At 34.5% G+C, this 23,973-nt stretch overlaps 1 protein-coding gene across 1 annotated transcript in view; it reads left to right on the top strand.

The window, feature by feature from the left end:
* SMCHD1 (structural maintenance of chromosomes flexible hinge domain containing 1) overlaps positions 1 to 23,973 on the top strand; it is a gene marked incomplete at its 5' end in the record, with an annotated part of 126,878 nt that overhangs the window by 85,900 nt on the left and 17,005 nt on the right. Inside the window, 12 exons of the mRNA XM_010832731.1 lie at positions 418 to 482; positions 3,169 to 3,256; positions 3,879 to 4,010; positions 4,910 to 5,059; positions 8,949 to 9,075; positions 9,241 to 9,360; positions 10,307 to 10,392; positions 10,973 to 11,095; positions 12,654 to 12,844; positions 14,564 to 14,673; positions 15,057 to 15,127; positions 21,782 to 21,953. Of these exons, the coding sequence (XP_010831033.1) occupies positions 418 to 482; positions 3,169 to 3,256; positions 3,879 to 4,010; positions 4,910 to 5,059; positions 8,949 to 9,075; positions 9,241 to 9,360; positions 10,307 to 10,392; positions 10,973 to 11,095; positions 12,654 to 12,844; positions 14,564 to 14,673; positions 15,057 to 15,127; positions 21,782 to 21,953 (1,435 nt within the window). The remainder of the gene's footprint in view (positions 1 to 417; positions 483 to 3,168; positions 3,257 to 3,878; positions 4,011 to 4,909; positions 5,060 to 8,948; positions 9,076 to 9,240; positions 9,361 to 10,306; positions 10,393 to 10,972; positions 11,096 to 12,653; positions 12,845 to 14,563; positions 14,674 to 15,056; positions 15,128 to 21,781; positions 21,954 to 23,973) is intronic.

The following is a 23,973-nucleotide window of genomic DNA, read 5'->3' as shown; positions in this document are numbered from 1 at the left end:
CAAACTGAAACAGACCGCACAGTGGACAATAAACCAAACTATATCAGGGGTCCTCATTTGATAATGCCTTTTAGGATTTATGTTTCAGTTTAGTCATCTGTTTAGGAGACTAGCTTCCTTAATTTATACCATCAGTCCCACCAATCTGCTGTTACCTTAAAATTATGTCACCACCATTAAGATCTGTTATATGTCCTTTAATAATTAATGGTATATCTTTGCACTGTGACTAATCTCACTTTTGTGTCACACACGCATGATAAAGATACATATATGTAGACATGTGTTTGTGTGTATTTATCAATCTACATGTGATCTGGATTCACCCTTGGTAAAGGTAAAGTAAGTTTCTGTCCTAAATATACTATGCTAAATGTTTGTGATTTCTCTCTCTTCCTTTGCCACTTTTCCTTCTAGGCAGAAATATTTAATTGTAATAAAATAAAGGATAATGACAAAGAAGATGGCTGCTTCTACTTCAGGTATTTCTCAAATCATTTTATATTTTAATGCATATTTTGTTACAGAGTTTAATCAGCATTGGCAACATGTGCCTGTTTAGCTAAAGAGAAATAATTTATGATCAAATAGAAAATATTTTGTCTACAAAGTTTGCAAAATGATTTGGGGAAAGATTGTTGTGATAGATATATTTGCTTTCAGAACTATCAAAAACATCAGAAGAATTCTGTTGTCAGAGCATTTATAATATTTTATTATATAGGAGATTTCTATAATTCTAAACTTAAGATCTTACAAAATAAAAAAACTGAACTAGTTTTTTTATTTAACTATGTGACTTTAAGTGTTGCTTCTTTCTTCTGTACTTTGAAATCTGTAAATGGTTTTGGATACATGGTGTCTAAGGTTTCATTTATTAGAAATGTCTTTTTGCCTTTTGAACTAATAATTGCTTTATTTCATTAAATGTATTAGTTTATTAAGCCAAATAGAAAACAAAAGGTACAAATTGTTCACAATAATACCAGCATTCACAATTACCTGTGTGTTTAACTTTGTTGAGATCCCTATTTTTCCACATAGCTTCAAGTTACTATCTATTATTATTTCATTTTACCTTGACCATTTCTTCTTGGCCAGGTGTAGTGGTAATGAACTCTCTTAGCTTTTGTTTATATGAGAATTTTGCCATGCTGCATGGCATGCAGGATCTTAGTTCCACAACCTGGGATCAAACCCTGCCCCCCGAACCCCACCCTGGTGCCCCACCTCCCTGCAGTGGAATCACTTGAGTCCTAACCACTGGCCAACCAGGGAATTCCTTTCTGAGAATGTTTTAATTTCTCCCTCATTTTTGAGGGACAGTTTTGCTGGAAGTAACATTCTTGGTTGACAGTTTGTTTTAACACTTTGAGAACATTGGCCTACTGCCTTCTGACTTCCAAACTTAGTGATAAGAAATTACCTTGTTGAGGATGCTGTGTATGTAATGATTTGCTTTCCTCTTGGTGCTGCTAATATTCTTTTTCTTTTTCCTGTGAAAGTTTGTGTTAGTGTGTCTTGCTGTTGGTCTCTTTGAGTTTTATCTTACTTGGAATTCCTTGAGCATCTGGGATATTTATATTAATGTCTTTCATCAAACTAGGGAAATTTCCAGCCATTTTTCAAAAATTGTCCCTGCCATCCTTTTCCCTTTTTTCTCTTTGAATTCCCACAGTGTGTGTTGGTCCACTTGATGTATCTCAGGTCCCTTACACTCTGTTCACTTTCCTTCTATCTTTGTTCTTTCTGTTCCTCAGACTGTATAATTTCCACTGTCTTATCTTCAAGTTCATTGATTTCTACATACTTGAATCTGCCTTTGAATACTTGTAGTGAGATTTTCACTTCAGTTATTGTACATTTCAGCTGCAGAACTTGCTTTTGGTTTAAGTTTTCTCTTTAATTGATATTTTTGTCTTTTTCTATACATTACTTTCTTGACTTTTTTCACATCTTTTAATTCTTTGAGAATCTTTATAACAGTTGTTTTAAAGTCCTTGTCTAGTATATCAGCCTCCTGATGTTTTTCAGGGACAGTTTTGATTGACTTATTTTCCCCATACTTTACTATTTATTTGCCTTCTGGGGTTTTTGTTATTGAAAATTACGCATTTGAATCTAATAATGTAATCACACTGGAATGGAGTCCTTTCAGTGTGCACTTATCAAGGCAGTGTCAGATTACTATATATATATCTAACTGTTTTGAGTTTTGTTATCTTATTACAGACCAGTGACAAAAATGAAGTTTTAGGTACTTATACACTCATCTCTGTGAATAATGATAGGTTTATTGCTTTCTAATCCTTAGTTGTTTTATTTCTTTTCCTTGCTGTACCTCACTGGCTAGGACTTAGAGTAGAATGTTGAATGGATACGATGAGAGTGATTATTCTAAAATCATTCCCAGTCCAAAAGGGGCATTTCAGCATTTCACTCATAATTATGATGTTTGCTTTAGGGTCTTTATTTTGGGTAAGTATCGTTATCAGGCTGTTCATTTGTAATCATGGTTTCATCATTTGTTGAGGCAGTAGGTGTTGTTTTTCCTTTTCTTAATATATATATATATATATGGATAGATAGATACAGGTATATAGTTGTTTTACTCCTAAATTTTATTTATTTGGCTGCTCCATCATTTATGTGTTCATTGTGTTTGTGGCCAAAATAGTTTGGCAAGTCTACCTCTTACTAAGTTTCTTATTGGTAATTTAGTTACAATAAATATCTTTTATATATATAGATGTATAATTACATAGTTATTTATTTAGAACATATAAATGGAAAACAAAGCAGTATAAGATCAGTTGGATAGTTTATAAACTTGAAATATAAAACTGAGATGGAAATTTGTGTGGAAATGAAGCTAAATTCATTTGATACGTAATTCAGCGTTTATTGTGTTTACTACTTTATCAACTTTATATTCAATTTTTACCACATCCAGAGTTTTTGTTCTAGATGTTTTGTGATAGAATGTCTAGGTAAGAGGGCCTGATATTAAGCTTCATATTGCAGGAAGTATTTGATGAATGAAGTTGAATGTAGTAAAGTAACTCTCTTACTCATTTAGTTTTCATGGAAGGAAAAGAAATGTTAATGCTTTGAATTTCTTTCCCTTTTATTTAAAAGTTACCAGTGATCTTATCTCATTCTTCTTAGGGATAAAGCAGTTCCTAACAAGGTGGGGACATACTGTATCCAGTTTGGTTTTACGATGGATAAAACAAATATTCTTAACAGTGAGCAGGTTTGTTTACTCTTTTTATGCATGGCAGTTAGCTTTAGTTACCTTCACATTTTCTTACTTGGTTGAGGAATGAAGTGTTTGAAGTGTTTTGTTTAAAAGTGGTTTGATTATTGGATGGAAGGTATAAATGCCATCTTCAGGAATTTTAGAATAATATATACTTAAATTATGTTGATTAAACTTGACCTGATACTGAAGTTACTTTTTTATCCCTGTTTATATTGAGGACTTGATTAGTAATTAATCTATATCATGGTCAGGGTTGCTTCTATCAGTTGTATGTGAAAATGTTTCAATTAATAACATTTCAGGATTCTAGATAATGAAGTTTTAAGGTAGTTTTAACATACATCATCTCCATTCATTATTGTTAGTGCACTGATTTTTTTTTAACAATTACATGTATTGTTAAGTGTTTCTAAATTTGTTTTTAAATGGTTAACATTCAAAAATTAATGTTACACCTTTTATTTTCAGTTTTAAAAAGTTGATTGGTTTTAAGAATTTAATGGAAATATGTTTTGGAAGGTAGTATTTCATTTCATTTAGGATATGCTCTGTTTCTTCATCGTTAAATACTAAACCATTAATGTGTTGTTAATTAGAATGCTCCTTTTCTTAGATTATAGTGGATGTTCTACCTAATCAACCTGTGAAGTTAGTTCCTGAAATTCAGCCAGCTACACCAGCTGTTTCAAATGTTCGCTCAGTTGCCAGTAGGACCCTGGTCAAAGATTTGTATCTTCATATCACGGTAATGTTTATTTACTTCCAAATTACCAAGGGTAACAAACATTATTCCTAGTTTCAAGGTGCGAGATAGTTACTATAGAATCCTATCTGAATTATTCTGTTTAAGTTTATAGGAAAAATTTATGCAAGTTAATGAAAGGCTTATCAGTATCTTTACACTTAAATACAAATAGAGAATGAATTCAGTTATACATAAAATAAATCCAGATATACTAAGTAGAAGTGATTAGAAAACGCAGAAATCTGCCCGCCTTTACTAATGTATATCTTTAATCCACTATTTCATGTAAGCATTATGAATGTGTTAAGTAAGTCAGTTCTTCAGTGTCCATTTCAGTGAGGGGCAGGAAGTAATTAAGTATGTAATTTGAAGAGATTTGCCATCATGACTGATCATAATGAGCTCTTTAAAACTTTCTGGTTACCCAGAGGGTAAGCAAAAATAGGGCTGCTAAGAATATTAACAACAACATGTAAAATAACACTAGTGGGACTTCATTTTTTTAAAAACTTGGCAAATAGGGTTGTTAACGCCTTCAGTGTGTTTTCTTGTTTTTAGACCATGAAACTTAACTGGTTCTTAAACTGGTTTTCCCTTGATCTTAAGTAGATGCTAAAGGTACATAACACTTTTTAAAATGTGAGTCCTTTTAATAAAGTTGGGAGTCATTGTATTAGGTGAAAACTTTTGGTTCTTTTATGGTTTCTGGGATTATTTCCTGCCTGTAGAGCTCTTACTCTGAGATCTGAATTCTATATTTGGAGTAAGAAGGATCAGGGTGATTTAATATTTGGAGCTTTATAAATAGATCATATTTCTGATTTTCCCATGTCCTTCTCTGTGTTTGATCTTTTTTCTGCTTCTTTTAATTAGTTTTCTGAAACTTTTCATTGTTTAAGGATGACTACAACAATCATACTGGAGTTGATTTGGTTGGCACTGTAATGGCTACCATCAAAGGTTCTAATGAGGAAGATGACATACCTCTGTTTAATGGGAAAATTAGAACACTTGAATTTCCCTTTGTGAAAGGTTCAGCTGAAATCACGGTAATATTTTTGTCTTCTAGTAGATAAGGTTTTGGTATTTAATAGTTTAAACCACAATATTATTATACTTGTTATTTTGTGTGTATAGCTATGATGATATTCTAATTATAGCATTAAATTGGAAAGTCAGATATTTTGATTTTTGTTCTGAGCTATTATACATTGAACCCACTATCATTGTTACTGTTAAAAAGACCCTATTTTTCTTTTTCCCTGTGGATGACTGTTTTCTGTGACTGGATTGTTTTAACTTCACTGACAGTATAATCATGTTTCATTGAAAAGCCAGCATCCTGTGGATAGAAATAGAATCAAACATAGCCCAGGTAAAATGTACACATATCTAGAAAAGTTTAGTAAAACTAGCTTATCTTTGTCATTCTTTTTTTTTTCCAAAATGGAAATAGCTTGCTTATATAAAGCATACCCAGTGAGAGAACATAAAAAAATAATCACTGCACTGTCACCATTCAGAGATACTGACGATTAGCAATTCAGTGTATAATCTTCCACACTTTTCTGTATATACACTAACACTGCATGGATGTCCTATGAATGTGATTTATATAGACATGGAGGAGGGTGTAAAGTTTCATTAATATAATAGAACTCTACTTTAATGAAATCTTTTCTCATTTCGCACATCCTTGCTATATATCTGTCAGTTCAGTTCAGTCGCTCACTTGTGTCTGACTGTGACCCCATGGACTGCAGTGTGCCAAGCTTCCCTGTCCATCACCAACTCCCGGAGCTTTTTCAGACTCATGTTCATTAAGTCGGTGATGCCATCCAATCCTGTCATCCCCTTCTCCTGCCTTCAATCTTTCCCAGCATCAGGGTCTTTTACAGTGAGTCAGTTCTTCACATCAGGTGACCAAAGTCTTAGAGCTTCATCATCAGTCCTTCCAGTGACTATTCAGGACTGATTTCCTTTGCACTTGACTGGTTTAATCTCCTTGCAGTCTAAGGAGACTCTCAAGAGTCTTCTCCAACACTACAGTTTAAAAGCATCAATTCTTTGGCCTCAGCTTTCTTTATGGTCCAACTCTGACATTCATACATATATCTTTATCTCGAGAATAAATCTACATTGTTGTGTTGATGGTTATAATTTATTTGATCAATCCTAAAGTGAAATCTACTTTTCTTTGCAGAGTTTTATCAGCAGTGTTTGCATCAGCTTTCTTCACATTGTTTTAACGATATTAGGCTAACAATTGGGGAATCTGCCATCTTGCACCTGGTCTACAGTTCGACTTCTTGGTTGGTCTGGCAAAGACTGACCATCACAGCATTTCCATTTTAATTAGTTTTCAACACTTTAAAAATTCATGAATTTTCAGAAAGAGATCTTTTTCTGTAATGCCGTAATGGTCTTTGCCAGACCAACGAACAAGCTGAACATCTCTAGATTCCTGGTTTATTTGGAGAATTCGAAAGACTTGGCAGTACTGGGCCAAGGTTCTCTTCAGGTAGTAGGATTTTCCAGTCAGCTGCATCCATGCTGCTGCTTTTCATTCCTTGACATTGAGGGCAAGTGTCAGTTGCTACTTATATTTACCCTTGTTCTTTTATTTTTATCATGGTTGAGGATAAAGTGAAATTTTCTTACACTCTAACAAAGATTGGGTAATGAAACCACAAGTTTAAAAACAGAAGGGCAGGGAAGACATTTTGAACATGCAGAGTCGATTTGCATTGGAAGAACACAGGTGCCCACTGCCTGTATCCAGGTTACCACTGTCCTGTTTCCTTGGCCACAGTTACAGGCATTTGGTTACCCTGCTGTACGCATTTCTGAGGTTGGGACGGTGACATAAACTATTCTCCCACAGCTACATGTTCTGTCAGCTTCGTGTCATGCATGTGAATTTCCACTAGAGGTTCCTAGTATCATGTTGAAGAAGCAGAAATCTCTCAGGTCCTACTTGGCTCCTGACCATGTATTAATTTGGTAGGTCTGGGGCAGGGCTGTGGAATCGGATCTGATCTGTGCAGGTGGTTCTTGTCATTAGGGACATTTAAGAGACACTGGGTCTAGAACATAGTCATTTGTAAATGTTCCCGTTTGTTAGAAAAGAATGTATACTGCTTTCTTTAAAGCTTTAATCTAAATTTATAATTATTCATGTTTGTTAATTGTGTTATTCAAATTCTTTATCATTTGCCTTCTTGATCTACATTTTACTCTGCTGTGTATTTGTCCATTGCTTGCATTTCAAGTTGCCATTTGTATATGAATCCAGTTTTGGACTCTTCAGTTCTCTTCAATTCTGTTATTCCATGGATTTTGGTAAACTGAACACATTACAAACTGTAAAACTTTGAGATAGAAAAGGCCTCCTTAAATAAGACATCAAGGATAAGATTTTATATTTAATTACATAAATAGAAGATTAATAATGTTTTTGTATAATAATGTATTAGTACAGTATATTGAACATATTTTAAAAATATTCTGAAGAACTTCCTGCAAATCAATAAGAAAAAAGACAATTTAGTAGAAAAATAAATGATAACGAATATAAACAGGCAGTTAGTGGAAGAGAAGCTATAGATAACTAATGAACAAGAAGCATGACTTCAGTAGTAATCTGGGAAATGCTAGTTAAAACAGTAATGACTGGTTGTTTTTAATACATTTTTTTTTTATTAAAAAAAAATTGATGATAAATGTTAGCCAAGCATCAGGGGAACTGGATATTACACACTAATGATGAGAGGATAATTTGATGTAGTCATTTTCAAGAGAAATTTGATACTACCTATTAAACTTTTAACAAGTCATTATATTTCTTTGGCTAATCTAGAGAACACACCAAGAGGTATATAAAGGTTCTTTCTTTGCTGTATTATAAGTACTAGCTAAAATTTTTTACTAAAATGTTCATCACCCAGTGAAAGAATATTATATCTATACTTTGCATAAATGTAAAATATTGGTAACTAAACATTTACTTGAATTGTTTGCAATCAAATTAAAATCAAAATTAGTGCTGAAAGCAAATTGCTACAGTAAAGTTTGTCATATTTTAAGTGTAAGAAGTTTTATTTTTGTGTTTATATTCATATACGTACATTGAAAACGGCTTTCAGAAACCAAGTGGGATTGGGCATTGGTTTAATGATAGACTTATTTTATTATTTCGTGGATTGTTCTGTGGTGTTCTGTTGATTTAGATTTTTAAAAATTTTATTTCTCTGAACTTGATTACTATGGTCTAAAAAAACAAAACAGCTAGTACCCATTGTTTCCATGTAAGACCGAAAAGATTATTTAGGATATAGATATTTGTATTGCATTATTTACTAGCCATATGCTATAAAATATATCAGGAGTTTTTGTGTGTTTGCATTAATGAAGAAAAATACATTAAAAAGCCCAAATCTTTAGAGCTTTTCAGGACCTCTTGTTTGGTCACCTGGGACTGATGGGTCTGCTTCCATGGTAACAGCGTAACTTAAACTCAGCGCTGGGCTTTGTGTATTTCTTTGTGATTATTTTTATAACTTTCGCACCATCAGTTGTTTCACACTGCTTCAACTTAAAGATAGAAATCAAGCCATTTCTGGTCAAGATATAAGAAGCCATTGTTATTTCTGGTCTGGAAGATACTTTTTCTCGTAGTTTTCTATAGTATATAATTTTTGCATAAGCTATTTATTGATAAGATAATTTGGCTTTCAAACCAATACCAAAGAGTTTTATGTCTTGGATGGTGCTGCTGATGTTTGAGTGAATGCTTAATGAACCTCACAGGTCAGTCAGTTTTGCCTTTTAAATTTACCAGTTACTTGAAAACAGAGTATAATGAGATATATAACATTTGTGTATTTACAAATACGTTTTCAAAACTGGTTTTTCCTTACTGCTCTTCTCTTTATACAGAGTCTAGTGCTAGCAGAAAATAGTCCTGGAAGGGATAGTACTGAGTATTTTATTGTGTTTGAGCCTCGGCTGCCAGCTTTATCAAGAACGTTAGAATCATATATCCTACCATTTATGTTTTACAATGGTAAGTTTCTAGGAAACTAGAGGATAAACTCTTGAGTTTGTGGTACTTTGAATAACTGTTTTGCTTTCCATTAAATGGTGCTTACTAGTTATCTAATCTTGTGATGACATTTTGGAAAAGTCACATTTTAAAAATTGAAATAAATTATCTGAATGTTTTTCTTAGATGTTAAGAAGCAGCAACAAATGGCAGCGCTTACAAAAGAAAAGGACCAATTATCCAAGTCTATTACAGTGTACAGAACTTTATTTGATACCAGCAAACAGCTTCTTGATGAGATGAAGTGTAAGTCATTTTGTGTTCAGAAGTGCTAGAAAATGACGCTTTGGGTAACAGTGAGATAGAAGGTTGAGTCCATGGGACTCAAACATTGTCTGCTTCCCTTGGACTTAGGAGTGAACTGCAGGACGCAGCAGAAGGGTAGCAGCAGTGGTTCATATGACTCATCATTCAGTCTTAAGGTGAAGTGTTCTTGTCTGTAAATAAACATATAGCTTGCTTACCTACAACATTTTGCAATTTTTATTAGGAATCTGAATCTATATAAATGTAAGGGTTTTGACATAATAATAAGGTTTATATTTAGCTTTAGCATTTGGCAAAAGATACTAGATGACAGTTTAACTGAAAAAGTGATGTGTAATTTAAGTTTTAGTTTGACTGTGTGTAGTTTAATTTACAAACATCTGCAGCAGAGAAATAGCTAATTTATTTTTTAATAAATACATGGCATATTTGCTACAAGTTTTTAATAATGTCTGTACTGTTAGGGTGTTTGCTGAGTTGTGCACTATCATTGCTTTCCATTTGTCAAATTTTTTCACATGTCAGGGATATTTAGAGGATAATGTGAACTAAGTAATGAAATAATACATAATTTGTAGTACTAAAAATTGTTCTTTAAAAAGTCTTATTTTCTTAGAATATCCTTATGTAATTATGTATATAATTATGCATATATTCATGTGGATTAGAATTAAATAACTTATCCAAGATTACTTGTAGTTTGCAGTTTATAATACCTCCAGTTGCATTCATTTTGTGTTTTCTTTTTGTATATTAGATGTGAACATTAATTTTAGATTTTTAATTTATTTAAGATTTCTATAATAGTTATCATTTTTCATTTTAGCATCAATCATTAAAAGGAAAAAAACAAGAGATTGAAAACATTTTCCAAAAACTATTATAAGAGCTATCACAAATTGATAGTTTTTATTTTTAATTTTAGGCCAAGTTGAAGAAGCAAAATTAAAAGAGGCCCAGTTGCGAAATGAACTGAAAAAACACAATATTGACATTTCTACAACACAGCAGGTACAATTTCCAGGTGTATGTGAAAGGTTTTTTTTTTTTAATTCTAGCCTATAATTTGTTTTTAATCATTCATATTTTATTAGGAATGTTGACACTATTGTTTTGGGGTCCTAAGCCATATGGGAATTATAATCCAGTCACTTACTGGACATTGAAATAGACTAACAATAATGGAGTGCTCTTTTCAGAGAAATTGCAGTTTGTGTTGCTGATCTAGTAATACTAGTAAGTTATATTAATAATACACCAAGTTGAGAACTTGCACTGAAGTGTCCTAAGTAATAATCAGTGGCAAAGAAAATGAGAGTAAGTGACAAAAGACAATAGTTTTTTTTAGAGCTTATATTCTTTATGTGTATAACTCATAAGTCTTATTATAGGTCATATAATTCTTAACTAAGAAAAAAAGAATTAGTGAGGTTGATGCTTTACATTTCTATGATCATATTCTCAAAAGAAAAGAAATGTAGTAACTTTGTACTTGAGTTGTCCAAATTGTTGAATTTTCTCTGCTGTTTTCTCTACCTTGTACAAGAGTCATTGTAATTGGCCTTGCATTTAATTATTCTATAAATTACAGGTGCCACACATTGAAGCACTTTTGAAAAGAAAGCTATCAGAACAGGAAGAACTAAAGAAAAAACCCAGAAGATCATGTACTCTTCCAAATTATACTAAAGGCAGTGGAGATGTTTTGGGAAAGGTTTGTGCTTCAACCATTTACGAGGCAGTACATTTTATTGTCTTGTTTTCTGTAGGCTTTGGGTGATCCTGGGTCTTGGAGCCATGATGGTATCAGTGGTTGGGGATCCCAGGCAGGATGGAGTGGAATTTCATCACACTGCTGAGACGGTGTGCAGTTAAAACCTATCAACTGTTTACTTCTGAAATTTTCATTTATTGTTTTCAGACTGCTATTGATTGGGTAACTGAAAATGGAGAAGGAGAAACTGCAGATAGGGGGGAGTTGCTCTACAGGGTGGACACTGTGATGTTTTTAACAGTGACACAACATTCTCATTGTTAGGGCAGGTGTTTGCTACCAGATCAGGTAAGAATAAAGGGTAAATGTGACCATACCAGTGTAATAAATGACTTTTGAAATCAGCCACAAAAATTAAGCCTTTGAGTAAGGCTTTGAGCAATGTTGGACTTTGAGCAAGAAAACTTTGAACAAGCTTGTGACTAAAATCCAGTGGGTCCTCTGCATCCACAGGTTCTAATTCCTCGAATTCAGTCAACTGCAGAGGAGAAATATTTGAGGGGGGAAATTCTAGAAAGTTCCAGAAAGCAAAACTTGAGTTTGTCACATGCACATGCTGGCAACTGTTTACATAGCATTTGCATTGTATCAGGTATTATAAGTAATCTAGAAATGGTTTAAAATATACTTAATGTTATATGCAAATACTGTGACATTTTATATAAATGATTTAAGAATCCACAGATTTTAGTATCTAAGGGGATTCCTGGAACCAGTTCCCTGTGGATACAGATGGATGGTTGTACACTTGACCCTTCAGTAGCAAAGGTTTGAACTGTGAGGGTCCACTTAGACACAGACTTTTTTTTTTTTTTAAACTAAATACTGACTACAGTACTACCTAATGGTTAAATCCTTGGATGTAAAGCTAGGTATGGATGACCCACTGTGAAGTTACATACAGATTTCCAGTTGATCAAAGGGTCGGGGCCCTAACCTCCGTACCCTCCATATATAACCTCCGTACCCTTCACACATAACCTCCATACAGTTGTTTGGTGGTCATCTGTTTTTGTAAATAGGGGAGTGACTATTAATTCTGAGCCCTACAGAATTTATAAAAACGGAAGAAATTATTCTTATTTATGATATTTAGATTTATTTTCTAAAAAATCATTGGCATAAATGATCAACTTAGAAGGGTATAACTATATTTAGGTTTAAGTGTATTTTATGCTTTAACAATTGACATACCCACTAGTAGAGAAATGAATGTGAAAAAAAAGGTACATCACCTAACTGATAATATGCCAAATATTTTTATTTGGTTATTGGCAAAATTTACTGTAGTTTAATCTGTAAAATGGTTTTTTGAAATTAAATAGCATAAGAGACTATTTAAAATATTTAAGCCAGTAAGCCTCTACAGTTCGAGAATTTTTTGTTAATTCATATGAATGTTTCCCAAAATAAAGTGTTTTTGCTGTTTAGATGTTGACTTTTAAAATATTTAATATATTTAGAAGTTTTTTACTTGATTTTTTTAAATGGCTTCTAGATTGCACACCTGGCACAGATTGAAGATGATAGAGCTGCAATGGTTATCTCTTGGCATCTGGCAAGTGACATGGACTGTGTGGTCACCCTGACCACTGATGCTGCACGTCGAATTTATGATGAAACCCAAGGTCGTCAGCAGGTGTTGCCCCTCGATTCTATTTATAAAAAGACTCTTCCAGATTGGAAAAGGTTAGAAAAAAATGCAAGTAGTGATTAAAAAAAAAATACCTGTTCTATTTTTTATCAAATCATAGATTTTTAAAATTTCTCTCAAAGGTACTTAAAACAGAGAAGTGACTCACATTATCTACATTATTTTTTGTCTTCCTCACAAATATGATCTTCATTAAGATCAGTGTTACAGTATATTTCATCACATATGCTGGCCAGGTTTAATTTGCCAGTTAAATGTTATTTGTTTATATAACAGATACACATACAAACATACAACAAACAGGAAGGATGGTGAGATGTCATTATCATTAACAGACTATTTAACTCCTTTATTTGGAGTAAGAGTATAGATCAATGTCTTTTGTCCTATTGTAAGTCCTATAAAAATAAACAGCCATCATTTAGGTAGAGAAGGTCTCTATTGGAACTGCCATTAGCAAAATTGAAATATAAGAGACCATCTAGTTAGGATGTTACATCTGTGTTTTAATATAAATCTGTTTTCTCGAATTGTTTTCCCGTATACTTTTCAAAATAAGTTTTTCGGAATAACCATGCAAACCAGTTAGCCATTTAAGTATTTTATGTGTACTCTAGTTTTGACTATTTTTAAAAATCTGCCTTAAAAGACTCAAGCAAAATGGTGATAGCAAAGAAAAAAAAAAATTAAAATATATAACAGAATATTGACCAAAAATTTTCTCAGATTCCTAAACAGAGTTTTGCAAGGCCTACAGCTGAGTAGGAATGGGATTTGAAGGAGAATAGAAACTATAAATTAAGAGCTTACTGTGTCATTAAACTAACATTTTATTTCACTTTGTAATCTAAACATAAATCAAGCAAACAGCTGGAATTTGAACTCAAATCTTTCTGCTTCTAAAATCTCCCACTCTGCTCCCAGTCAGTACCCATTTTAAATAACATGGGATGTCCTATCAAATCATTGTAACTGTGTTGAAAAGAGTAATAATTTTTCTGAAAGTAATTTTCCCTTCAGGAGGTCTTCTATCTTTTTTTTTTTTTCATTATCCCTGAGGATCAAATGAAGAATCCTTTATTTAGGGAAAATATGAATTTGGTATTTAAGGCTAATGCTTGCTCTAAAAACTAGTTATCCTTACTTCCTGGTCTTGTGCCTCCTACTGGGATTGAGTTGACTAGCTCTTAAAGCCACTCCCCCCTCTACTCCTACCTGCACAATTTGGGGAAAGCTACCCTATGTGGGCAGAGAAGCCCTGACACCCCAGTCAGCCCCCATCTCTTGAATCTCATTGTTATCCCTGGATTTCAATTGCTCATTCTGTACACTGTGTCAGAGGACAGGTGGCCAGAGTACTGGGCAGCTGCTTTTCCACGTTCTCAGCCTTGGCCTTGCCCGTGCCCTCAGCCATTCTAGGGCCACTGTCTGCATGAGACAGTCATATCATTGGCATTCTAGGTTAGGGCCAGCTTGAGAGGCTGCATCTCTTCTTTCCTTGTCAGAACTAAACAAAGCTTAGTTTATATCAGTTTTACAAACTAATTGAGGACAGATAAAACTAAGCAGATATTTTTTTAATGGTAAATATTGTTTTCATTTCCAAAGGCGTAACAGTTAAGCATTTAGGAGTATTACCTGTGCATAGGGAGTTGTGATCACAGAGATAATCAGTATATTCATATGTTTTTCATCATATATGTATTTTTTGATAATAAATTACATATTTTGTTTAAAATCTTTTTTAAATTTAGACCTCTACCTCATTACCGAAATGGAAAATTGTATTTTAAACCCATTGGAGACCCCGTCTTTGCCCGAGACTTGTTGACTTTTCCTGATAACGTAGAACACTGTGAAACAGGTAAGAAAGTTGTGACATTTTTTATACATATGTTATGCTTGTGATTCAGATACTTAAATTACTGATTATGGAAAATTATGTTCTTATTTAGTTTATAAACGATAGTTGTATTAATATTTACTTCTCTTATTTTTCCTGTTAGAAGAAAGTATTGAATAAAATTCCTATGTTAGCATTATTTCTAAGAAAACTTTTTAATACTATATGTTAAATTTTTTTTTTAATATGTTATATATTTTTTTTCCAAATGTTTCATGTGCAGTCATTGTATTTCAGCTTCTGGGTACACAACAGCATGCTTACCAGCAGAAGACTGTGTTAATATTTTAATATGACCAAAAAAGATACCATAATTTTAACATTTTGTTTGTTGAAATTTTTAGTATTTGGTATGCTGTTAGGAGACACTATTATTTTGGATAATTTGGATGCTGCCAATCATTACAGAAAAGAGGTATGTACTTGAATTCTTTTTTAATTTGTAGCTCAAATTTTACTGTGTGTTTTAAAATTTAATGTTAGAGATCTATAAAGAATTTTATTTTGAGATACATGTGCAAATGACAGCAACACCAATTTAAATCCTATAAATTGATAAGCAGCATGAATCTGAGCAAAATATATGAATGAATTTGCCAAGATGCAAATTAAAATGAAATGTTTGCAGGCTGTGAAATTGTCTGAGTTTCCACATCAATGTCTATTAATGGTGGTATTGAAAAAGAGTTATCTCAGATAATGTCGTTGGAAACACAATTTGAGGCAGCCCTTGTTTATTGGTTGTTAGGGCTGTAACAAAGTACCACAGACTGGGTGGCTTAAACAGTAGAAATGTGCTGTCTCACAGTTCTGCTGGCTTGAAATCCAAATGCAAGGTGTGAGAAGGGCCAGTTCTTTCCAGGGGTTATAAGGGAAGGAGTCTGTTCCATGCCTTTCTCCTTGGTTGGCAGATGGTCATTCTCCCTGCATCTGTGTGCATCTATGCTTATGTACCCAAATTTCCCCTTTATTTAAGGACACTACTCATTGGATTAGAGCCCACTGTTATGACCTCATTTTAATTTGATTGTTAAGACCCAGTCTTCAATTCACGTCACATTTTTGAAGAACTGGGGGGGTTAGGACATTAACACAGGGATTCTAAGGGATACAATGCATCTGATAATAACTTTGCAGAGCATTTAGCAATATAAATGTTTATCGATTGCTACATAACAAACACTTCAAAAGTTAGTGGCTTTAAGCAGTAGCAGCATGTTAGTTCTCATTCCTTGCTGGGTTTCTCTAAGTGGTGTTGGCTACTTGCACTGGGATGGTGAAAGCTCCAAGCGCCTCCCTCACACAGCTGGCAGCTGATGATGCTTGCCACTGTGATTTAGCTGTAGCTGGCCAGAGCCACCTCTGGGGCTGTCACCTGCACCATTGTTCTCAGCCCCCCTCATGGGTGTGTGAGGTAACGCCATTAAGGTTTTTAGAAACCTTTTTCTCGCTAAAAGCATCTGGAAAACAGTGCCTTAAATCTTTCTGAGGTCTTAACGTAGGGGCATCCTTCAGTTCAGTTCAGCTCAGTCGCTCAGTTGTGTCCAACTCTTTGTGACCGCATGAATTGTAGCACGCCAGGCCTCCCTGTCCATCACCAACTCCCGGAGTTCACTCAAACTCACGTCCATCGAGTTGGTGATGCCATCCAGCCATCTCATCCTCTGTTGTCCCCTTCTCCTCCTGCCCCCAGGCATCCTTCATTGACTTGGATTCCAAGGCTACATTATACTGACTGTGCACTGGGTTTGATCTTAGCCCGGAGGCTCTCCGTTTCTTTTTCAACAGCATTTTTTTGGCCAAACAGTCTGGGAAGGAAAAACTGTCCAACTCAGCAAATTCTTGATTAGAAATATTTGAAATTATTTCTGAAAATGAATTAATTCCTACTTAGTTTATCTCCCATTCATACTGGCTCATTCATAACTGACTACTGGCTGGGCAAACGGCAAGGGTTATAGGCTGGCAGACTTAGATCTCTCCACACAAGCCACTCCTTGTGGCTGCTGGGGATTTTATCAGTGGCATCTGGGTCCTAAGAAGGAAAATTACAGTGGTGAAGACAGAAGTTACAGTCTCTTAAGTCCCAGTGTCGGGAAGTACATTTGGTTGGTCAGAATCTGGCCAGCCTAGATCCAAATGGGGGAATAGGGAGTTTGGAATAGACTCTTTCCTTTCCATGGGAGAGGCAAAGTAGATGCTACCTTCTTTATATCATCATATATTAAGATAATTTATCTTACAGGCATACTCTCACAAAAATATTCACTGGAATGTTTAAGAATTTTTATCAGGAAATTTTGAAAGCAGGTAAAGGCCATCAGTTAGGATTGCACCACTCCATTATGGTAATTTATACAGTAGAATAGTATGTATCTATTAAAAAGATTTAAAGCAGATTGATGTGTCCTAATGAGGAAGACTTGCAAAATACATTGTTTTGTTGAAAAGCTGCAAAATGGTAATGTACAAAATTAAGCCCTTTAGAAAATAAGTTTATGTAGTTTAAACAAGATGGGAGAATATATTGTATACTGTTGTATTTATTAAGAAAGATTAACCTTTCTATATTACTTTTAAGTTTTTCTTCATGAGGAAAGAAAGGCAATCTATTGTGAAGAAGGGCCTTTCAGAGGGCTGTTGTCAGGACTGAATAAAATAAGAAAATAAGAAATGAATAAAATTTCAGTAAAGGAATGATCTATTTGGATCTGAAATCCAAAGGTCTTGAATTTGTTGATATAGAAGAAGTACTAAATTTAATAAATATGGTGTTAGGGACTTGGAAATAGCAGGTGATAAACATGTATATAAACATTATAGGCTTGCAAAATATTATAGCTGAAAATGAGTGAGAGTAGTTACTGAAGAGAAAACAGAAGTCAGTTTAAAATATGATCTAGTACTCTTAAATAGTGTATTATAAAATCATGGATATCTTAAAATCATATAGTCTAATAATCTAGATGAGAAACCTTAAGTACAAAACAAATAGTGGTTCTGTATCAAGTCATAGTACTAATTCATGGCAAAACTAGAACTACTCAGAACAGATTTTCTATGCGCCCAGTTAGAAGAAATAGTAAGTGTGTCTTCAGTTTAGGAGAGCTAAATTAGTGAGATTACTGAAAATTAAAGAGCTAATTGGGGAAAACTATTTGGCGTCTTCATGAATGGTTCCTTATGAACTTAAAAATGGCTCTAATATACTGTATCAGAAAATGGCTGTGGATGAGGAAGTTGCTATATTCCGATGGTGATTACCATGTTTATATGTCCTGAATTATAAGTCAGAAATCATACCCATTAGAAGTTATAACAATATATGATCTATTAGGAGAAGGTGAGTAGCTTACTAGTGAGGATGAATTAGCAAGTTGAGTAATAATTGGTAGATTCTGTCAATAGTTCAGTCTGTTATTCGGACATGTACAATGTATGAGACACAGTGAGGTGCTGTTAATTACTGAATAACCAGCTCTGTTGAGTAGAGTGGTGGGACCCTGATTTGTAGCTTTTGCCAGCCCCCGCAGTGTGAATACTCATATCCTGGCTGACTTCCAGCAGCCTCTGTGTGGTTACTGACTGAGGCGTTCAGGAGGACCTGGTTCTCCTGACCCAGTAAATGCTGGTTCTAGCATATCACTAGCACAGTGCTAGGCTTTGAGGGTTATACAGAAATGGACTAGACAACTCAGATAGCCAAAGAAAGTGCTAGCAGAGGTGAACTAATAGGCCATTTCAAAAGGCTGATTCTAGCTATATATCATTAAGATATCTTACTGTAAGAACTGGCAAGAATGTAAGAATTCTAAGTGAAGGTGAGAACCCAGAGAGATGAACGTAACACTGAAACCTAATTTTTCTTTGAGAATATTTGTCAAACTAATGGAACTTGAGCATCAGTTGTCTCTCCCTTGGAAGGCTCAGAGGATAAGACATACCAGAATGTGGAATCTGCTCGAAGAACCTCTTTCCCGGTAAATTAGAATCCCCAAGAGGGCTAACCCTTGGCATAAGACTGAACAAAAGAAATGAGCTTCCTCCTCCATCTCAACTCCAGGCATTTCTGGACTGAAACAAAACTGCCTTTCTTGAACTTTAGCACTAAGTAGAAAATAAACAACTATTTTCCTAGAGAATGCATTAACAAATTGGTTGTCATGTATGTTTGCAACCTGCATTCATAATACTTGAATGGTCTTCAAGGTAATACTTAAAGGTAAACATTTGATTTCATCTAATGCTGGACTTGTAGTGTCCTTAGATATGTCATCAGAGCAAACAAAATTCTCTCTGAAATTATTCACCTTTATCTTAAAACTGAAGTAATTTTTATATTGAACACAAGAGCAAATATTTTAAAACATTTAAACTATATAAATGTTATAAACACGTTTAGTAATATTTAACAAATATTAATAAAAATATTAAACATTTTAAATACATTTCATAATATATTTTACGAAAAAGTGTTGAATATAAGAGCAGGTAGATTTGAAAAAAATCAAAAAGAGCATCTAAAAATAAAAAGTATAATAAAAGTTAAATACTGGGCAGACTTAACAGCTTAATAGAAAATTTAGTCAGTTGAAAGATAGGTCAGAAAAATTATCCAGACTGCAGCCCAGAGAGAAGGAATGTAATAGAGAATCACTAAGGATAAAGTTAAAAAATCTTTTTTTAAAATGTTTAATCAGAGTGCCAAAGAGAGGAGGATAAAAGGATCATAGGTAATACCTGAAGAACTAATGGCTGAAAACTTTGAAGAACTGATGAAAAACATCAATGCATAGCTTCAAAAAAGTAATAGACTATATGTGACAAAAGCAGGGACAGCATTTGTTCCTTACAGTTCCAGCATAGTTCCTCATAGTGATGTCTTTGCTTCCAAAGTTAATGAAATCACTCCACTTACCAAATATTGTTTTCAAACTCTTCTAAGAAATGGCTTTTATGACATCTCTTGGTCAGATCATTAGGTTTCAGTAGTCTTTTTATTGTTTTCTCTTCGTAAATTCTTCATGCCATTTATACTGATTCAACCTTTGTTGATTCCATTCCTTGCTAAATCCTTCCAGCAGTTGCAAGTACTGCCCAGAACTGTAGCTCTGTTTACTCACTGAATTTGCAAATGCTGTCTTGATCTTTTCCAGGTCAGTGGCAGTGGCCTTGCAGCAGAGGCCTAGTGAGAGCTTAAGTTGTTTTTTTTTAATGGTAAATTACAGTAAAATACATGTAACAAAATTTAGCGTCTAAATCATTTTTAAGTGTACAGTTTCACTAGTGTTAATTACGTTCACATTGTTGTTCAGCCAATTTCCAGAAGTCTTCTTTTTGTAAAACTGAAATTGTACCCGTTAAATAGCAGCTTGTCATTTCCCCTTTGTTCTGTGCCATTTGAGAATTGGAAGACTGTCCCTTTAACCACAGGCCTATAACTCATACTGTCAGTGCATTAACAAGAGGAGACAAGAAATTTGAGTGTGTTTATTATTTAAGATGGTACTAAATCTGTAAAATCATTGCCTGAATCTGATTTAAAATAACAGTTATTTGATTTACTATATATATGATTATTGGATGATAATAATATGGTAATAATATGTGAATTCAGTCTGTATTTTTTTTAGTCTGTATTTTTAATGTTCACTTGTAGAAAGCATACAAATCCAAGCCAAAACTAAGAAAGTAAGATGTGATACTTTATTTTACTAAAAGATTCATTTCACCAAAGAATTCACCACAGATTTTCTTCAAGTAGACATTCCATTTTATTTAAATTTTATAGGAAGTATCTAATTTGGGAAAGCATCTGTCAGTTACCTTGGAATTATGTCAAAAGAATAAATATTAGTCATAATTTTCTGTTACATGTCCTATTGCTTTTCATTTTGAAAATTGAATTGTATTTAATCTTTTATAATTCAGAAACTGCTTGATCTACTGTGTTAGATTGAATTAGGTGCTTCTACATGTTGCTAAATTGTCTTCTTTTCAGTCATTTTTTGATGTATGCATCCTGTTTCATTGCGTGGATGTGCCATACTTTATGTAACTTATTGAATGTGCAAAATTCATACTTTTCATTATTAAAAGGATGTTTCAGTCTACGTTGTTCACATCTGTGATGATTTTTTCTGGCATATTCTTAGAAGTGGAATTTTTAGGTCATGCAGATTGTTAATCTTTTTAGCACTTGTCATGTTTCCTCTGAGATGGGCTGTCCCAAAGCAGATTAATGTTAATACAAGAGACCCTTTCTCCAACATTCTGCCTGGGTGTGTGTGTTGTGTGTGTATTTTAACATTTTAAGTAGTGAAAATTCTCATTTGAGCTCCAAGTTATTTCAGTTTCACTTCTGATTACCAGTGAATTTGAACATTTTTTGTATATATCTCCTAGACTTTTTTTTTGAAAGCATATTCCTGAAGATCATGAAATACTAAATCTAAGTGTTTCTCTTTTATTCCCTAGCTTCTCTGAAAATTTTAATTCTTGACTAACACTTTCTACTTCCCTTTCCATGTCTTAGGTTTTACTACATAATTCTAGTTTCCCCAGCTCTCAGATAACTGGCTCTTTTTCTTTGTACAGCTGAAATCCTCTGAAGATTCATCCCTTTGCTCTTCGGTTTGTATTTTCTTAAGTCTAATACAGTACTCTTTTTGCTACCCTTTGGGCATCTGGAAAACTTAGGTCTAACAGAAGGAAACTAAACTAAGTGATACAGCCTGGATACTGCTTTGGGTTTCTAGAAGCACACAAGTCTCTGGCTTGTCCATCTCTCTTCCTTCCTCTTATCAATCAAGCCATCAATCTCAATTTCACTTTTTCTGTCTTTTCTCTGTTCTAGTATAGGTAACGCTTATGAGGCAGTCTAATTCATCTCTCTGTCTCTGGTTTTCCCCCCAGTCATCTTACACATCACTAGCTAATTAATTTTGCAAAAATAGTACCATAATCATTGTCATTTCTTATCTCAGAATCCTTAAATGATTTCTCCTTTCTTAGAGCAGTTGAGTTAAATTTTATAGACTCACTAATTATATCCTGTTACTTACAATAGGTTGTTAAAATTACACACTGTCCTACACTGCTGACCAGAGATGGAGATCGCATTCGAAGTAATGGGAAGTTTGGGGGCCTTCAGAATAAAGCTCCTCCAATGGATAAACTCCGGGGAATGGTGTTTGGAGCTCCAGTACCGAAACAGTGCCTGATCTTAGGGGAGCAAATAGGTAGGTTAAATAAGTACTTAATAATTTCTCATTTGATTTTAACCCTTTATTTGGACCTTATTTATTGAGACTCTAGCATTGAAACTTAACCATTAACAGATACAAATAAGATGTTTTTATCCAGTACTTCCAGCATTCTAACACCAAATAGTTTTGAAATACAAATATAGGAAGTAGGTTTTCCCTCCTGTTCTCATTCTTATCTTGAAATAAAGGAAAGATTGCCTTGTTGAATAAACCAGTATCTCATCAGACCTTAATACTTCTTTTTATATCAAAGTTGTTAACTATCTAGATTCATCTTTCTGGTGTGCGTGACATGTGACCTCCCTTCTGCAGGCTGTGTCGCCTGGTTCTGGTCAGTTGATACAATTGTCTGTACGTCCGTGCTCTGAAGTGCTTATACTTTACAGGGTCCCAAATGGGCCATCACCTAAGAGTTGTTTGCTTTTAACTTTTTATAGTTCTGATAGGCTTGATATCTACTTTCCCAGCAAAAAGTAGTCTGTTGCTAACTCAAGATAGTAAATTGTAGTTAAACTGTAACAAAGTTTATCATCTTAATTATTTTTAAATGGGTTGCTCACTAGTGGTAAGTACATTCACACTCTTGTGCAACTAGTCTTCAGAAACCTTTTCGTTTTGTAAAACTGAAGCTCCATACCCATTAAGCAGCAACTCCCTGCCTCCCCTCTTGTCACCTGCCTGCCACACAGGTTTCTGTCTCTGAATTTGACTCTTCCAGGAACCTCTGTATGTGTCAAATCAGAGTGTCCCTTTGCGACTGGCTAACGTCACTCAGTGTCATGTCCTCCAGGCAGGTCAGTGTTGTAGTGTAACTCTGTGTGTGTCACAGTGTGTGTCAGAATTTCTTTTTAAGACTGAATAATATTCTGTTGTATGAATATACACATTTTGTGGGTTTTTAGAGTATAGTATACATAGAGAAAGGTGCACATTTCAAAGCATACACGTTTTTCACAAAATGAACGTTGCTTCTGTATTAAGAAACAGAACGTTATCAGCCCCACAGAAGGCCTCCAGGCCTCTTCCAGTCATAGCCCTATCCCTCTCAAAAGGATAACAACTTTTTTGACTTAAAAGAGCATAGATTCGTTTTTTCCATTTTTGTACTTTGTCTACATGGAATTATACAAGCCATGGATTTTGTGTCTGGGTTTGTTCAGCCCTGTGTTGTGTGTGTGTATAGTTGTAGTTCATTTTAATTGCAGGATAGTATCCCATTGTGTAAATACACCACAGTTTATTTCTTTATTATTATACTGCTGAGGAATTTGGGTAGTATCTAGCTTGGGGTTACTACTTCAGCCCCCAACTACGTTTAAAATAGTAACTGAGAAAGATGGTAGGAAGAAGGCTGTTTTGTATTCTTTATGAGAGAGTCAGGTGCAGCTGCAAGAGGATACATGGGAGAGGCTCAGACAGACAAAGTTGGTGTAGTCACAGGTCCTAGGACAGGAGTCACCGCCTGCCACTCAGGGCCACATGGAAGACACTGGGGTGGTCAGGACGCAGAAGACAGGAGCACGGAGAGTGCTTCTGCCACAGCCTTTATACGGGAAGCACAAGCTGGAATCAAGATTGCCAGGAAAAATATCAATAACCTCAGATATGCAGATGACACCACCCTTATGGCAGAAAGTGAAGAGGAACTAAAAAGCCTCTTGATGAAAGTGAAAGAAGGAGAGTGAAAAAGTTGGCTTAAAGCTCAACATTCAGAAAACGAAGATCATGGCATCTGGTCCCATCACTTCATGGGAAATAGATGGGGAAACAGTGTCAGACTTCATTTTTGGGGGCTCCAAAATCACTGCAGATGGTGACTGCAGCCATGAAATTAAAAGACGCTTGGTCCTTGGCAGAAAAGTTATGACCAATCTAGATGCATATTGAAAAGCAGAGACATCACTTTGCCAACAAAGGTCCGTCTAGTCAAGGCTATGGTTTTTCCTGTGGTCATGTATGGATGTGAGAGTTGGACTGTGAAGAAAACTGAGCA

Source organism: Bison bison, unplaced genomic scaffold (assembly GCF_000754665.1).
Source record: "Bison bison bison isolate TAMUID 2011002044 unplaced genomic scaffold, Bison_UMD1.0 scf7180017862158, whole genome shotgun sequence".
In the NCBI taxonomy this organism is placed as follows: domain Eukaryota; kingdom Metazoa; phylum Chordata; class Mammalia; order Artiodactyla; family Bovidae; genus Bison; species Bison bison.
The sequence above is the reverse complement of the archived record's forward strand: the minus strand, read 5'-3'. Positions and strand labels throughout refer to the sequence as shown.